Here is a 16,076-nt window from a genome sequence, read left to right as displayed (position 1 = left end):
AATTCATCCTTCTTTATCCTAATTATGGGGACTGCATTTAACCAAAGGCCCATGGAGGGAGAGTGTGAAAGTGGTAAATTCACCCCTAACCCCACACCATGGCGCACAAAAAGAAGTAAAGGCTTAAGGCTTATTTAGGTATCTATCAATCATTTTGTGCAACCTGGAATTACTTATATACAAACAAATGGGTTCAAATCTGGGTCTTGACTGCATATCTGACACTTTCCTCTTCAACTGTTTCTTTTCTAGAGCTGCCAAGTCACCTCCTATCAGATACACTGTATCTCTATGGACTCTATTCAGCACTTGGTGAATGTTGAATATGCCTTAAGCAAAGCAGAATCTATTTCATTTGTGAAGAATAAATGACCATACTCTGTTCAGCATGTACAAAGCTGTTGGTTTATTCAGCTGGGAAGCTGGGGAAAGGCTTCCTTTGGGAATGAACAGCAAAAAGGGGTTCATGAACAAGGCACTTTTACACACACACACACACACACACACACACACACACACACACACAGGAACATATGATGGTTACATAAACATCAACAGATTTTAATTTTTAGACCCCTCTACCTCTTCCCACCTTCCCCTAAAAAAAAGAAAAAAGAAAAAAAAAGAAACAAAGAAAGAAACAGGTTTTTGTAACATTTTAAAAACCAACTTCATAGAACATCTACATAGGAACAGTTACTGATACATTCAGTTACACTAACATTATATGGTTTCAGTTCAGTAACAAGTTTTCCATTAACAAGTATTTTTTTCTACCTACTATAATTCCCTCCTTTTTCCTTAAGAGGAGACAACTAAGGTTCAGCAGAAACTACTCATTAGGTTATAAACATTCTCCTCTCTCCTTAAAGTTGCTATACATTTATAGAATTTGTGATTCCATTAATGCTTCAATTTTTTGATGCCACACTGTATACAGCACTTAATTATGGAGAACAGGAAAAAGCAAAACTAAAATAAGGAGAGATATATATCTTTAACAATCTGTTTTCTGATTCCCTTTAGATGCCCAGTCAACCAGGATCACACAAAGGTTTCACTCTTTATTGTAGGTGTGTGAAAAGACTTACTGGTCTCATGCATTTTATGTATGTTGATTTCTACGTTTTGACTCATCTAAATAAACACAGCAAGATTCATTTACAAGGGTACATATGCTTTCTATTCAGCCAGAAAAAAAAATCTAAAGCTAGATGTAGGAAAACAATGATGCTAAAAAACTCTTCAACTTCAGACTGTATTAGGCTGAGAATTTCTGCAGTAAAGTTCCTGAAAAGTTTGCAATGGACATGGAAAGTGCATGAAGTACTGCTCCAGGGAACATCATACAGATGAAATACTTTAATCCACTAACATAAATGCTCTCTTAATTTTTTCCCATTGGTCTTTGGAATGGGTTTTATTTGCTCTTGACTAAGGTCTGGATGCCAAGATGCAGGAAATATAATTGCCTACGGAACAGGTGTCTGTTTAATCCCCAGGTATGATCTTATAAGCCACTTTAGCTAGAGACTGCCTGGTGGGAGCCTATAAAATGTTTATGCCGTAACTGCAGGTTCCATAATAGGTTTGGAGCAGTGTAGACTACTACTACACTACTGCACTCCCTCCCCCCAAAACAGGAACTCCTAAAGGGTGCCATATATAGGTCTACCAATATAAAAAGAGGGAGATAAATCCATATTCCCACCATTTTCTTTTATCTAGTTATTCAATTTAACTCAGCTACCTCCCTAGAAATGAGTATCAGAGAAAAGTATGCTCAGAAAGGTGTTACTGGGAGTAGCTAACTTACCACTTTCCACAATGGCTATTCTGAAAGTTGGGTAACAAATGGGGTAGTGGCCTCCTTTTCCTTCCCATTAATAATTAGGTATCTAGTTAAGTCCATTAGACAGGCAGAGTAAACTGCGGGGAGAACTAAGTGTGGAGAATAGTCAACTTATCTCTTGTAATAAGGTCCCTTTTGACTAATTCTCTACTGAAGTTCTCATTTTAACCACAGGGTCTTTCAAAGTGAATGCTCACAATGTACATCTTCTGTACTGGAGTTACAGGACTCTTGGGTATTATATTCAGTACTTGATCGTATTTTGGCATATCAGGACAGTTTGGTTGAGAAGATGTTTGTTAGTTCCTCAACTGTGGGCTGTGTAACTGTATTCCTTTCTCAACTGGCAACACGAGAGATATGAGAAGGAATGGTGGATCTTTATAGTGATGCAGTTAGGAGTTTGTTAACTGCCTTCTGGAAGTCAGTGTAGGAGTAAGTAGTGTTGATGGGTTCAGTGCGGGTTGTTTCCTTAACTGTTTTAGTTAACCAGCCACAGCAACAACCAGAAACACATGAATTAGGAATTTGTTTTAGGTACTCAGGTATGGGAGTGGCTCTACTCAATGTTCGGCTTAACTGTTTGGTGGCAAATTGCAGTGCCCCATTTAGAGTGGCATGATCTCTAGAAAGCCGGCTGGGACTCATAAGGGGCTTTTGAAAAGGTGGGACTCCACAAGAAGCTAGAGGAGGCCATTCAGGAATCGGTTCCAGTTTGGGTACACAATGGGAGCAATGGGAGAGTCTTAGTCCTATCTCTCGTAGTATATGGACTGGTGTGCTAGCATCCAAGAGTTTAGCATGATACAACCAGGAATTAGGATTTAAAGGTTTCCAAGTTGTAGAATATTTTAAAAGGCACTTAACCTGCCAGGCAAGACTCTCAAGAGGTGTTAGGTTGGGCACCACAGGGTCCTCTTCTTCAGAGGAATCCCACTCTTCCCCAGAACTCTCATTTAGGTAGTTAGCATTTTCTTCTTCCTCACTTTCTGATTCTGATAAGGGGTCAGGAGAGGGATTTCTAGGACCCATTAGAATAGAACAACAGTATAGAAAAAAAGGTAACAGAAAAAGGTAACAATCTAAGCCAGTAAAACACTAACACTGGCAAATAGAAGCAGAAGATGAGAAATCCTTTCAATAGGATTCATTTGTCTGTTTCTCAGTCTGTTACACACACACAGTATGCCTCTGGCTTGCACCACTGTGCAGTTCTTCAAGATTATGTTGTATATTCTTCACTTACAAAGAAGACAGCTCAGTTCTCAGGACCAGTTCAGTGTGTAAAATTTAGTCACTTACCAGTGGCACAGGTCAGAGTCTCTCCTTCAAATCCTGGCTACCCAAGAAGAGAAGGGGTCCTCATCTAGGCAAGCTGATTTTCTTAGCATGGTCTCAACTGGTTGTGAAATTATGAGGAGACACTTTGTGTACTCTTTTTTGCTGGCAGAGATATTATATCTATTTCATAATAAAAAGAAACTCAGTGGTCGCCTTCTTTGTCCGCTGGTGCAGCAACTTTTGCGCAGAGAGATGGTGGGACGAGGTGTCAAGGATCTGTCTGGTGTGCACGGATCTGATGTTTTCCATAGGTGGTGCAAATGTCCTTGGAAACTGGTGACTTAGTTGTTGGACTATCTGGAAAGGTAGCCTTAACCTGTGAATGAGAAGACTAGAGACATGATATTAAAGCCTGAAAGCACTGGGTAACGTTATTATCCATCTAACTTCATAGACTATCCAAGCACATGGTGTTGAGCAAGAAGCCTTATCAGCTTTCCCATCTCTAGCACATAAGCTTAGGCAGAGTTTCCTACTGGGAATGGATCCTACCAAGACAAAATTGGGAAGAAGAGCCTGGGGCCACTTTAATCTTTTGTTGGTACATATCTGGGCTAGTTTTTTTATCATGCAGTTCTAGCCCAGGAAAGAGCAGATCCCTTATGCTCCAAACTCCAAATAGGGAGCTATAAAAGATATCTTTTTTATCTTTAGAGGTGCTTGTTGGGATTAGTTCTAGGGGACCTGTGCTGGTTGTAGAGCTGGTTGTAGAACTCTTGCTGGGACCCCAGAGGTTGTGGTCCTATGACCATACTCTACAGATAATGAGGGAAGATGGCAGGTATAAATCTTAATATAGCAGGAGTTAAAATGAATATAAACAGCTTAAACTGACAATTAAAAGGCAGACACTCAGACTGGATCAACCAAACAAAACAAGATTTAACAATATGCTGCTAACAAAAGATATTTTAAAGCAAAAAGAACCAAAAAAGGTCAAAGCTAAAAATATGAAAAAATATATATCAGGTAACTGTGGACCAGAATAAAGCTGGGACAGCAACCTTAATATCCAACAAAAAATATTTCAAGGCAAAAAAATATAAGGGACAAAGATTGATGATAATACTAGTAAAAGGAAAACAATGAAAGTGATACACTCATCATAAACATCTATGACCCTAAAGGCACATCCTCAAAATTTCTCTAGTAACAACTAATACAACTGACAGGGGAATATAAGTAGGGATACAAGCATTCTGAAAAAGTTAAAATATTAATATACTTTAGGTATTATATTATTTAAGTATACAAAACTCTATACCAAACAGAACAGATATTAAGTACACACATACACACACACACACACACAAATAGTTCATGCATTAGGTTATAAAGTATAACTAGATTCCAAAGGGTCAATTTCATTTAGACTAAATTCTCTAACCATAATGCAATAAAAGTAGATATTAAAGGTAGTTAAAAGTAATCCTGTTAGGAAACTAAATAGCTCATGAATCAATAAAATGGAAATCATAAAAGATATTAGATATAAAACTGAATAATAATATAACCTCACAAGCAAAAATTTGTGGGGTATGGCCAAACCAGTGCCTAGAAGAAATTTATAGCTTTAAATACACTGATGAGGAAACAAGGAAGTTTAAATACGCACAAGTTAAGCATTCAATTCAAGACAATGGAAAAGCGCAACAGCAAAATAAGCTGAAAGGAAATAATAAAGGCAAAAATTAAATAGTATATAAAAGAATAATAGAGTGATAAAACTGAAAGACGGTTTTCTGAAAATATGAATAAGAAAAACAAAACTGGTGAGAGTTATCAGGAAAGAGATTTTAAAATACCCCCCCAAAATTAAAAACATAATATATGCTAAAATGTGAAAACCTAGATAAAATGGCTAAATTCTAGAAGAATATAAAATACTAAAATTTGTACAGGAAGAAATAGATAACTTGAATAAAACAGACCAGTATTAAAGAAACTCAAAAGGTAACAACCTATTAAAAACACCAGGTGCAAATGGTTTTATAAGAGAGTTCCACTAAACTTCCAAGGAAATTAATACATATTTTACATAAATTGTTCCAGAAAAAAGAAAAATAGCATAAAACTCCTTTTATGAGGATAATAAAATATTAATTCCAAATCTAGAGATGAAGCAAATAAGAAAGGCTCATTTCACTTGCAAAAATTTCAAATATTACCTAACAAAATGTAATAGTGTATTAAAGAAAAAAAGAATGTCACAATCATATAGAGCTTATCATAGGAAAGCAAGAATATCTCAACTTCATAAAATTTATAAATATAAGTCACTACAGCAATAAAATAAATTAGATAATTTTATTAACTATGGATATTTAACCATTCTTGGTTCTTGATCAACACCTATTTATGTTTTAAAAAACAAAATGCTCTTACCAAACTAGGAAGAGAAAGTCACTTTCTCAACAAGGTAAAAATTATCTATGAAAAACTTTCAGCAAATATTCTAAATGAGAAACTTCAGATATATTCCCTTTAAAAATGAAATTAGGGAATTCCCTGGTGGCGCAGTCGTTAGGAATCCGCCTCTCAATGCAAGGGACAAGGGTTCTATCTGTGGTCCAGGAAGATCCCACATGCCGCGGAGCAGCTTAGCCCGTGCGCCATGACAACTGAGCCTGAGCTCTAGAGCCCGCGCGCCTAGAGCCCGTGCTCCACAAGGAAGAATAGCCCCCGTTCGCCACAACTAGAGAAAGCCTGAGCGCAGCAACAAAGACCCAACGCAGCCAAAAATAAATTAATTAATTAAAAAAAAGAAATTAGATAAGGATGTAAGGACTGATATTGTGTAACAAAGTACCAGTGTAACAAAGTACCAAAGTCCTAATCAATGTTTTTTTTAAAAAAGGTGTGAGAACTGGAAAAAAGATATAAAACTACTAATTTACAGATGATATGGTCATCTAACATTAAAAAAAGCCTAACTTATAAACTATTAGAGCTAATAAAAGAGTTCAACAAAGTTCCTGGATCTGAGATTAACCTATGACTATTCATTAATTTATTTATATAGCTCTTAAAATTTTCCAGGTACTATTCTAGGAACTGCACAAATGTTAACTCATTTAAAATTCTCCTAACAATCCTATAAGATAGGTACTTTTATTGACCCCATTTTATACATGAGGCTTAAGCTACCTGTCCAGGGTCATATATCTACTAAGTGATAGAATCAGGATTTGACCCCAGGCACTCTTAACACCAGCAATACTAACCATGAAATGTATTACATACATCACTTGCACAATAGGGGCAAAATAAAAAACCTATAAAGGATTTAAGAACTAATCAATAATATGCGAGACCTCTATGAAGAAGACTGTAAAATTCTAATGAAGGACATAGATGATTTAAAATAGACAGACATTCCATGCTCTTGGATGGAACAATGAATATTATAAAGAACTTTTTTCCAAATTAATTTGTACAATTCCAATATGTTAAGAATAAAATTCCACATATAGCTAAACAAACTATTTAAGCAGAAGAGTAAAGTAAATATCATGGCCTACAAGATATTAACACATATTATTACACATGTTACAGAAGCCACAGAAATTAAAGTAGGGTGGTTAGTATAAGAACAAATAGTCCAATGGAACAAAGCTCAGAAATAGAGCCACATAAGACTTAAGAATGTAGTATACAGTAAAGTTGGCACATAAATCAAGGGGGAATGAATGCATTTAGTATATAGTAATATTGGTAAAAACTGGCTCATTACATGAAGAAAAATAAAACTGTATAACTATATAATGCCACATACAAAGGAGGACTCATGACAGGTTAAAGACCTAAATGAGAATTGTAAAACTATATAGTTAATAGAATATAATGCAGGAGAATATCTTTGTGACTTAGGGCCAGAGAAGCACTTCTTAAAAAAACATAATGCACAAGACCAAAATACGATGAATTCAATCACATCAAAATTAGTATTTTTGGATTGAACTAAACACATCAAGAACAAAGTTAACTACAAATCAACAACAACCAAAAAGGTAGCAGTCTCAATAAAGAAATGGACAAAGGACAAAAATATCCAATTTACAGAAGAGAAAATCCACAGGCCATTAACTATATGATGAGTAAATAGATATCACATTATTCTATTATTTTGGTAAAAATCAGAAAGCTGGAAAAAGCCAAGTGTTCGTGAGGGGACTAAAGGAACTCCCTTAGAAACCAGCACTACTGGTGGGATTACAGACTGGGGTAACCTTTCTGAAGAGCAATCTGGCAGCACTACTTAGTCAAACTATTTGCACAACTCATGATGTAGGAATTCCACTCTTGGGTATATATAGCAGAGAAATTCTCCATAAGACCAACATGTACTCTGGGGAGTCATCTTTGATGGTAAAGAAATAGAAGCATTCCAGGCTTCCATCACTGGAGGAGTGGATAGGTTAACATGTGTTAAAAGCACATTAGAAGTATACATAGCAACATGGATGGACTAAAGGCATAGGTCTGAACGAAAAAAGCAAAACCAAAATATCAAGATCCCACTCATGCCATCATGTAGGAATGATTTCCAAAATGAAAGTTAGCAAACATCTCTAGTTTCAAATACACACTGAAGTGGATATGGTCTGGCTTCGTGTCGGTACTATTCCTCTAAAAAACATTTCTCTGGCTTCTACTCATTCTTTATCTAATTTAGTTCTCTGCAGTGTCTGGCACGTATTAGGGGCTTAGCAAATTTTTTGGAAAAATTAATGAGAGAATGATGAAGGCCTGCTGTAAGTAACTATACAAGCATGTTTCACTTTTATTCTAGGGAGACAAAAATTCCTAAATTATATTCAGGTGATTTGGTAGTATGTTGTACAAAGACAAATGAAATAATTTTTTTAAACAAGATCAACAAAGATAATGCTACTAAAGCAACATAAAGGTCACTGCTTATAACTTCATCTTTAAGAACATGAGTGCAAATACTTTAAAAAGTTTATAATATTATTACCTACTTCAATCTGAAAACAAAAGGAAAATTTAAAACATACCGTATTTTATTGAGACAGGTGTTAACTTTTTTTAAAAAACTAATTAATTGGGCTTCCCTGGTGGCGCAGTGGTTGAGAGTCCGCCTGCCAATGCAGGGGACGCGGGTTCGTGCCCCGGTCCGGGAAGATCCCACATGCCGTGGAGCGGCTGCGCCTGTGAGCCATGGCCGCTGAGCCTGCGCGTCCGGAGCCTGTGCTCCGCGACGGGAGAGGCCACAGCGGTGAGAGGCCCGCGTACCGCAAAAAAAAAAAAAAAAAAAAAAAAAAAACAAAAACTAATTAATTATTTATTTTTGGTTGTGTTGGGTCTTTGTTGCTGCACCCGGGCTTTCTTCAGTGTGGCGAGCGGGGGCTACTCTTCGGTGCGGTGCGTGGGTTTCTCATTGTGGTGGCTTCTCTTGTTGCGGAGCACGGGGTCAGTAGTTGTGGTTCCCGGGCTCTAGAGCACAGGCTCAGTAGTTGTGGCGCACGGGCTCGTTGCTCCGCGGCATGTGTGATCTTCCCGTACCAGGGCTCGAACCTGTGTCCCCTGCATTGGCAGGCGGATTCTTAACCACTGCACCACCAGGGAAGTCCCCAGGGGTTAGCTTTTAATTCTTCTGTCCTCTTATATTTTTACTATTTTCATTTCAACCAGATTCCATTTGCATGATTATTGATTGGCTATACTTCAGTAATTATGTTGCTCAAAGCATTCTTTAAAAGGCTCACCCTACTTTTTTTTGTTAAGCAAAAATAAAACAAAGTTTCTTTGAAGGCATATGTAAATTCTCGAGTGAACCCATCACTGTTACCTCTTTACATTCCATGAGTAATAATACCCTCATATCAAAAGTGAATTAACCACTTACTCTGTACACTCCCATGCATAATTTACTTTGAAAGAACCATTTTTCTGTAATTTCAGAACTAAATAGCCTTACCATACGAATTAGTTAGTTTGCTTAGTTTAGTTGCTACAGTGTGTTCTTTTCCCTATAGCATTTAGAGAAAAAGTCAAGACACAGGTAACCTAAAGGCAGTGAGTTTAAGCTTAATATAGCATCTTTTTTTTTTTTACCAGTTTTATCGAGGTATAATTAACAAATTACATATATTTAACATGTACAATGTGATGCTTTGATATACGTATTCACTGTGAAATGGTTACACAATCAAGCTAATTAACATACCCATCACCTCACAGTTACTATGTGTTTTTTTTGCATGTGATGATAACACTCGAGATCTATTCTCAGCAAATTTCAAGTATACATGATCAACTATAGTCATTATGATGTACATTAGGTCTCCAGAAAGTCTGTATGCTTTGATATCTATCTCCTCCACCCGCTAGCCACTGATAACTCCCATTCTACTCTTTATTACTATGAGTTCAACTTTTTAAGATTCCACATATAAGTGGGATCATACAGTATTTGTCTTTCTGTGTCTGGTTTATTTCACATGGCAGAATGTCCTCCAGGTTGACCCATGTTGTTGTAAGTTGCAGGATTTCCTTCTTTTTAAAGACTTAATTGTGTATGTATATAAATGTCACATCTTCTTTATTCATTCATTCATAAATGGACACTTAGATTATTTCCATATCTTGGTTCCAATCTTAACCAAGATTAAGATGTGAATAATGCTGCAATAAACATGGGAATGCAGATATATCTTTGAGATAGTAATTTTATCCTTTGAATATATACCAAGAAGGGGGATTGCTGGATCATATGATAGCTCTATTTTTACTTTTTTGAGGAACCTCCATATTGTTTCCCACCAATGTGTTTAAGGGTCCTAATGCTCACCAACACTTGTTATCTTCTGACTTTTTGATAACAGCCATCCTGACAGGTGTGAAGTGATACCTTATTGTGGTTGTGATTTGCATTTCCCTGATGATAAGTGATGTTGAGCTCCTTTTCATATACATGTTGGCCATTTGTAGGTGTTCTCTGGAAAAATGTCTATTCAGGTCCTTTGCTCATTTTTAAAGCAGGTTATTATTAATTTTTTTGCTACTGAATTATATGAGTCCTTATATATTTTTGATATTAACATCTTACAGGATATATGGCTTGAAAATATTTTCTTCCATTCCAAAGGCTGCCATTTTTGTAATCTAGTATCTTTTTTTTTAACTTTTCAGATAATGTTCCAAAAATACTGAACAAAAACATGTTATTAATCCCCCCTGCCCAAGATGGTCAAAATATACTTAGGCTGACCTCTGGTGGCCAGATGCCTCATCCCTCAGTAATGACAAAATGGTATGAAGTCACCTCTCATTTGTGGGTAACCAAATAAAATATGGTAAATGAAATAATATTGTTAGAAATTTCACAGTTAAACAAAGCAACAAAGGTAGCAGACACCCAAAGCATAAGGAGAGCTGAGCAATTAAAGGCCACAAAATAAGAAAAATTTCTCCAAATATTAGTTTGTTCTAACTTTTAGTTCACCAGTTGATTTTACATGAAAAACAAATGGTATATTCAGTGGTTCCCAAAGTAAGAATAGTTCTACACTATCTAATACTGTAGTCACTAGCCCCATGTTTATTGAGCAGTTTGAAATGTAGCTAGTGTAAAATAATTCCCAATTCCAAAGACTTAATAGGAAAAAAAAGAATGTAAATTATCTCATCAATATAATTTATGTTGAGTACATGTTGAAATGATACTTTGGATATAGCTGGTTAAAAAATTAATGCCCGTTCTAGGTTTCTTTCACCACAGCTGTCTAGGTATTCTACATTTTAGCTATAGTGAGATTATAAATGTTATCGACTATATTCCATGCACTCTTAAACCTCTGCTTTCCCTCTAGCTGATTAACCTAAAATACCCACCCCTCTTGCCTTTTCAGAAATTAGACATTTTGATAATTTTGAAATTATGGGCAACCCAATATTTACTATTACTGCTACCATATTTACTATTTTAACTAGCATTTGAATACCTGCAATGTTTCAGGAATTAGGACTATGAAGAGAATAGATGAATAAATTATGGCATGCTCATACAATAGAATTCTAGAGCAACCTATATGTACCTCAGTTTCCTCTTCTTAAAAAGACGGAAAGAATTTACAAGGGTTGTGCCTAAGGATTAAATGAAGTAAAGTGCTTAGAACAGTGTCTTGGCATATAAGGTGATGAAATAAAATTCATACTTTATGGCAAGACAAGAAAAATTTAAACATAAAATTTTTCTCTGCCTGTTTTGGGCCTCCTCCCTCCCCTTTAGTGTGTGTTGTGTATCTGCACTAACCAAACCTCCTTAGGAGATAACCTTCCTTCTTAATCTTGTAAGGAGTCAAGCTGACCCATGACCTACTACTCTCTTTGTAACTATAGATCTGGATTGTGTAAACTGTCAATAATACGTCATTTGACGTATAACCCTTTGTCTCAAAAACATATATTACTGGGCTTCCCTGGTGGCGCAGTGGTTGAGAGTCCGCCTGCCGATGCAGGGGACACGGGTTCGTGCCCCGGTCCGGGAAGATCCCACATGCCGCGGAGCGGTTGGGCCCGTAAGCCATGGCGGCTGAGCCTGCGCGTCCGGCGCCCGTGCTCCACAACGGGAGAGGCCACAACAGTGAGAGGCCCGCGTACCGCAAAAACAAAAAAAACCAAAAAATCCCCCATATATTACTGTGCTTAAGACCTCAAAAGGGCAGGACAGTCCTGAGCTTCCTGAAAGATTGTCTCACAGGTTATAACCCTCAGGTTGGCTTGAATAAAATTCTCCATTTCTTTCCTAGATCAACCGTTGGTTAATTTTTCCTCGACAATGGGTCCAAAAGGTGTTGTTATGGTTATGAAAATATCAATATGAATAAACCTCAAAAATAATACTGAGTGAAAAAAGCAAGTTGCATACATAGGATCATTCATATAATGTTAGAACATGAAAACAATACAAGATACTTATTCAGAGATTTATTCAGATATCATTAATACATAAAAATTAACAGTAAATTCAGAAAATCCATTGCTGCTAGGGAGGAAAGGTAGTTCAACAGGAAAAAAGGCGTACAGGCTGCTTTGTAATCTATTTCTTTAGATGTTAATAATTGTCTCAAATAATTCCATTAAAGAACAGTTTAAATAAAGACTTAGTTCCTGCCGGAAGGCACTCCAAATTTCTTTATCTTACCATTACCCTAAACTCTTTTTCCATTCTGTGTTGAAAACATTGCCGTTATGCACCTCTGTAAACAGGCCTCGAAAGCCGGTACATCTAGAACAAGCTGTACCTAAATTAACCCGTGCCTCTCTTCCCATACTGCCTTACACGTTTGCAGACTCTCCACCAGACGCGGACCTAAGGCTTAAAAATACTGCGGCCCGCCTCCATCTGGAGACCTCGGAACATCCTCCCTTCCAGTAGAAACCAGGCCGCCGCCCAGCACTCCCTAGCTCTCCCTTCTTGACGGATCTCCGAACGAATCCCTCCTCCCCTTCAGCGGGGGCAGGGATTCGTCCCCTCAGCAGATTCCCTTTCTCACCCAAGAAGGATCCGTTCTTCTTCCTCGCCTCACTCCCAGCCTCAAGACACGACTAAGCCTGGCGCCACCAGCTCTGATCCAACAGTCACTCCGCCGTAAGGCTCGCACTCCGGTGGATACCACTTCCGGGGGCGCCAACTCCTCCTCCTCTTAGAAACGCCACTTCCCACTCGGAAAACGGTTTAAAAGACCCTAAGCGCAAGCGCCCCATCGGTGGGGTTGAAGGGGGTGGTCCCATCTCTTCCCACTCTCGCCGCTCTAAACTCTCGCGATAGTCTCGCGTATTTCCTTCTCCCGCGGGAGTTATTTGAACGCTCTGGCGGTTACCACGCCCTCGGCTGTCGGCCGCCTGCAGACTGGAGACTGAAGCGTACCTGTGGAGTCCCTGACCGTGGTCAGTCGGTCAGCTGAAGCCGAGCGCTGACAGGCTTCGTCACGACAGGGTCCCGGCGCCATGGGGGCGGAGAAGAGGCTGCTGCCGATTAAGGAGGCCTTCCAGCTGGCGCAGCAGCCGCACCAGAACCAGGCGAAGCTGGTGGTGGCGCTGAGCCGCACCTACCACTCGGTAAGCGATGCGGCCCGCGGCACCGGGCCCCCGCCCCTCCCTTCCCCGGCTCGGCCTGGCCTCTCCCGGGGGCTTCCCGCGACCTTCCCGACTCCGCGCACCAAGACTCCAACCTCCTTAACTTTCACGACCTGGTTCGGAGAGGCAAACCCTCCCCTCCCCCCCGCCTCTTCCCAGCGGCCTCCGGCGCGGACCGTTAATCCTCTGGCGGTGAACTTGGAGAAGAGTTTGCGCGTACCGTGGCGACCGGGCATCTAGTGTAGGGCCGCAGCGTGGATCCTGAACGCGGTGTTGTCCCTCAGATCACCGCCCACATTTAATTACGTAAACCTCGCCCCACTGTTAAATTGTATCAAATCACCAATTAGCAAATTAATCGTTAGGACTTGGCTCTTCTTAGTCATGTAAATACTGTTTGTTTCGTTTTTAAATGAAACTTCAAGAAGAATAGGACCATGAATTTACTGTTTGTTTCGTTTTTAAATGAAACCTCAAGAAGAATAGGACCATGAATTTCGGGAGAATAAATTATCTTGAGGTCCGAGAAAAATTGTAAGTCAGTATAGGGCTTGAGGAGATGAGGTAGGATGTGAGTTATATCAAAAGGAAATTGCTGTGTAATATTAAGGGTAATACGGTAAAATGCAAAAGCTGTGGTTGATTTTGGGTTGTTCATGAAGAAGCAGATTTTTACTAAACTGGTACCAAGGCATCATATTGAGAATTCAAGGGTGTTAAAAAAAAAAATCAGAGGAGTCCTTTCACTGTCAAAATTCATGTTTGTTTTCTTCCTGGGAGAAATAAATTTCTCTGGAGAGAAATTAGTGCAAATTTATTTCCCCTTTGATGGTTTGGATAATTGAGAGTTTACTAAATAATGATTTTAGTTTGTTTGCGTTAGGGCTGGTGTTTTCAGTGTCTTAGAGTAATGTTGAGAAAAAAGGATTTTATCCCTGCACTTTGTGAAGGGTTTCTTTTCTCTTTCAGGTGGATGACAAAACAGGTTTTTATGAGGAGTTTGTTAATTACCTTAAATATGCTATGGTGGTCTATAAACGAGAACCAGCTGTAGAGAGGATAATAGAATTTGCAGCAAAGTTTGTTACTTCATTTCACCAATCAGATATGGAAGATGATGAAGAAGAGGAAGATGGTGGCATTTTAAATTATTTGTTTACTTTTCTATTAAAGGTATACGAAAACTAGAATTTCGAGGGAATATTGTAGAAAATTTTACTATTTTAAAAGGGCCATGGGAGTTTGTATATCTTAGAGAATGAATATCTGGTAATTGAGAAAATGTCTGAACGAATTTGCCTTTTATAGGAAATATTAGAACTGTCATTAAGATTAAAAAGTGAACTTTTAAAAACTCCAGCATTAAATTTTTAATGACCATTCTAAACCAGTTCTTACATACATTTGTTTGAAATGGGTTCTCTAGTTCAAAAGTAAAGAGTTCCTCCGAAGAGGAATATGCTTTTGTAATTTAGCAGATACTTTAGACTGTGTATTTTGAGACTTTTATGTTATGTAATGTGTATTTAGCATGTATATATGGATCAAGGTAGCATTATAGTTTTTCTGCAAGGAATGAATTATTGCTATAAATTCTTGAATTCTAAACATAGAATTCAAATGGTATGTCATTATTTAGTAATGGTATGTGACTTGGAATAAATTTTGTTTTGTTTCTGTTTTAGTCTCATGAAGCAAACAGCAATGCAGTTAGATTTAGAGTGTGCCAGCTCATAAACAAGCTCTTGGGAAATATGCCAGAAAATGCCCAGATTGATGATGATTTGTTTGATAAAATTAATGAAGCCATGCTTATTAGATTGAAAGATAAAATTCCAAATGTAAGGATACAGGCAGTTCTTGCTCTTTCACGCCTTCAGGATCCCAAAGATGATGAATGCCTGGTGGTTAATGGTATGTATAGCTCCTTAAATCCTTTTTCAGTTTCACTGACTTTGTTAAATTCTCAGCAGATGAATTTTCTTATTATGAAATATTATGGAAGAGCATAGTTTATATACACACACACACATACATGTATGTAAAAATATATGATTAAAAAAAAATACCCAAGTAGCCACCATCCAACCTAAAAATAAATAGAGCATCATCAATACCTCTGAAGCCTATCTTATGTCCCTTTCTAGTTATATTACTCTCCCTCTGAATTAACGAATATCTTGAATTTTGGGTTCCCTTTTGTTTGTTTGTTTAAACAGTTAACCACATGTATATACTTCTAAATAATGTTTAAGTTTTGCGTATCATTTTGTATGTTTTGTGGATCATACTATATTTTTCTGTGCTCTGAACATTATTTCTCATTGTAACATTCATCCATGTTGATACATTACTGATATACTGTTCTATTGTATGAATGTAAGACAATTTTATTGTTTCTATTATTGATGGACCTTCTAGTTGTTTCCAGTTATTTTCCTCTTAAAATACAGTGTCGTTGCTATGAACTTTCTTACACAGTACATGGCTTCTGGTGCACAGTTTTTCTAGGATATGTACCTAAGGGTGGACTTGTTGGGATATGTGCATTCAGCTTTATTAGATGAGGTACAAGTGTTCTACAAAACATTTATCAATTTATATTTCCAATAACAGTGCATAAACTTGTTCATTGAGCCATATCCTCTCTAGTGTTTGGTACTGTCAGATTTTTAAATTTTTGTTAATCAGGTTGTGTGTATCATATGTCATTGTTATGCATCTTTTCATATATTTAGCAGCCAATTTTGTTTCTTCTGTATAATGCCTATTAACGTGT

At 37.7% G+C, this 16,076-nt stretch overlaps 2 protein-coding genes across 3 annotated transcripts in view; one reads left to right on the top strand and one right to left on the bottom strand.

Moving 5' to 3' along the window:
* Positions 1–1,051: 1,051 nt before the first annotated feature.
* On the bottom strand, positions 1,052–12,956 carry DCAF16 (DDB1 and CUL4 associated factor 16). Of its 2 annotated transcripts, none has more exons than XM_082653876.1 (2): positions 12,715–12,956; positions 1,052–3,524 (listed from the first exon to the last, which is right to left on the bottom strand). In XM_082653876.1, the coding sequence occupies exon 2, from the start codon at positions 2,882–2,884 to the stop codon at positions 2,234–2,236; it is 651 nt and encodes a 216-aa protein (XP_082510002.1). In that variant the 5' UTR covers positions 2,885–3,524; positions 12,715–12,956; the 3' UTR covers positions 1,052–2,233. The 2 variants fall into 2 exon arrangements, with proteins under 2 accessions (XP_082510002.1, XP_082510001.1); XM_082653875.1 differs by having other exon boundaries at positions 1,052–3,509.
* A 127-nt stretch (positions 12,957–13,083) lies between these two features.
* Positions 13,084–16,076, top strand: part of NCAPG (non-SMC condensin I complex subunit G) — a 46,723-nt gene continuing 43,730 nt past the window's right edge. Inside the window, exons 1-3 of the mRNA XM_082653377.1 lie at positions 13,084–13,279; positions 14,267–14,470; positions 14,983–15,211. Coding sequence (XP_082509503.1) covers positions 13,169–13,279; positions 14,267–14,470; positions 14,983–15,211 — 544 coding nt within the window. The 5' untranslated portion in view covers positions 13,084–13,168. The remainder of the gene's footprint in view (positions 13,280–14,266; positions 14,471–14,982; positions 15,212–16,076) is intronic.

Source organism: Grampus griseus, assembly GCF_964374135.1.
Source record: "Grampus griseus genome assembly, chromosome: 4".
Classification (NCBI taxonomy): domain Eukaryota; kingdom Metazoa; phylum Chordata; class Mammalia; order Artiodactyla; family Delphinidae; genus Grampus; species Grampus griseus.
This window is presented reverse-complemented; position numbering and strand designations above follow the sequence as displayed.

What these genes read in the sequence shown, in the direction of transcription:
- DCAF16 (XM_082653876.1), bottom strand. Translation starts at nt 2,884, where the DNA reads ATGGGTCCTAGAAATCCCTCTCCTGACCCCTTATCAGAATCAGAAAGT.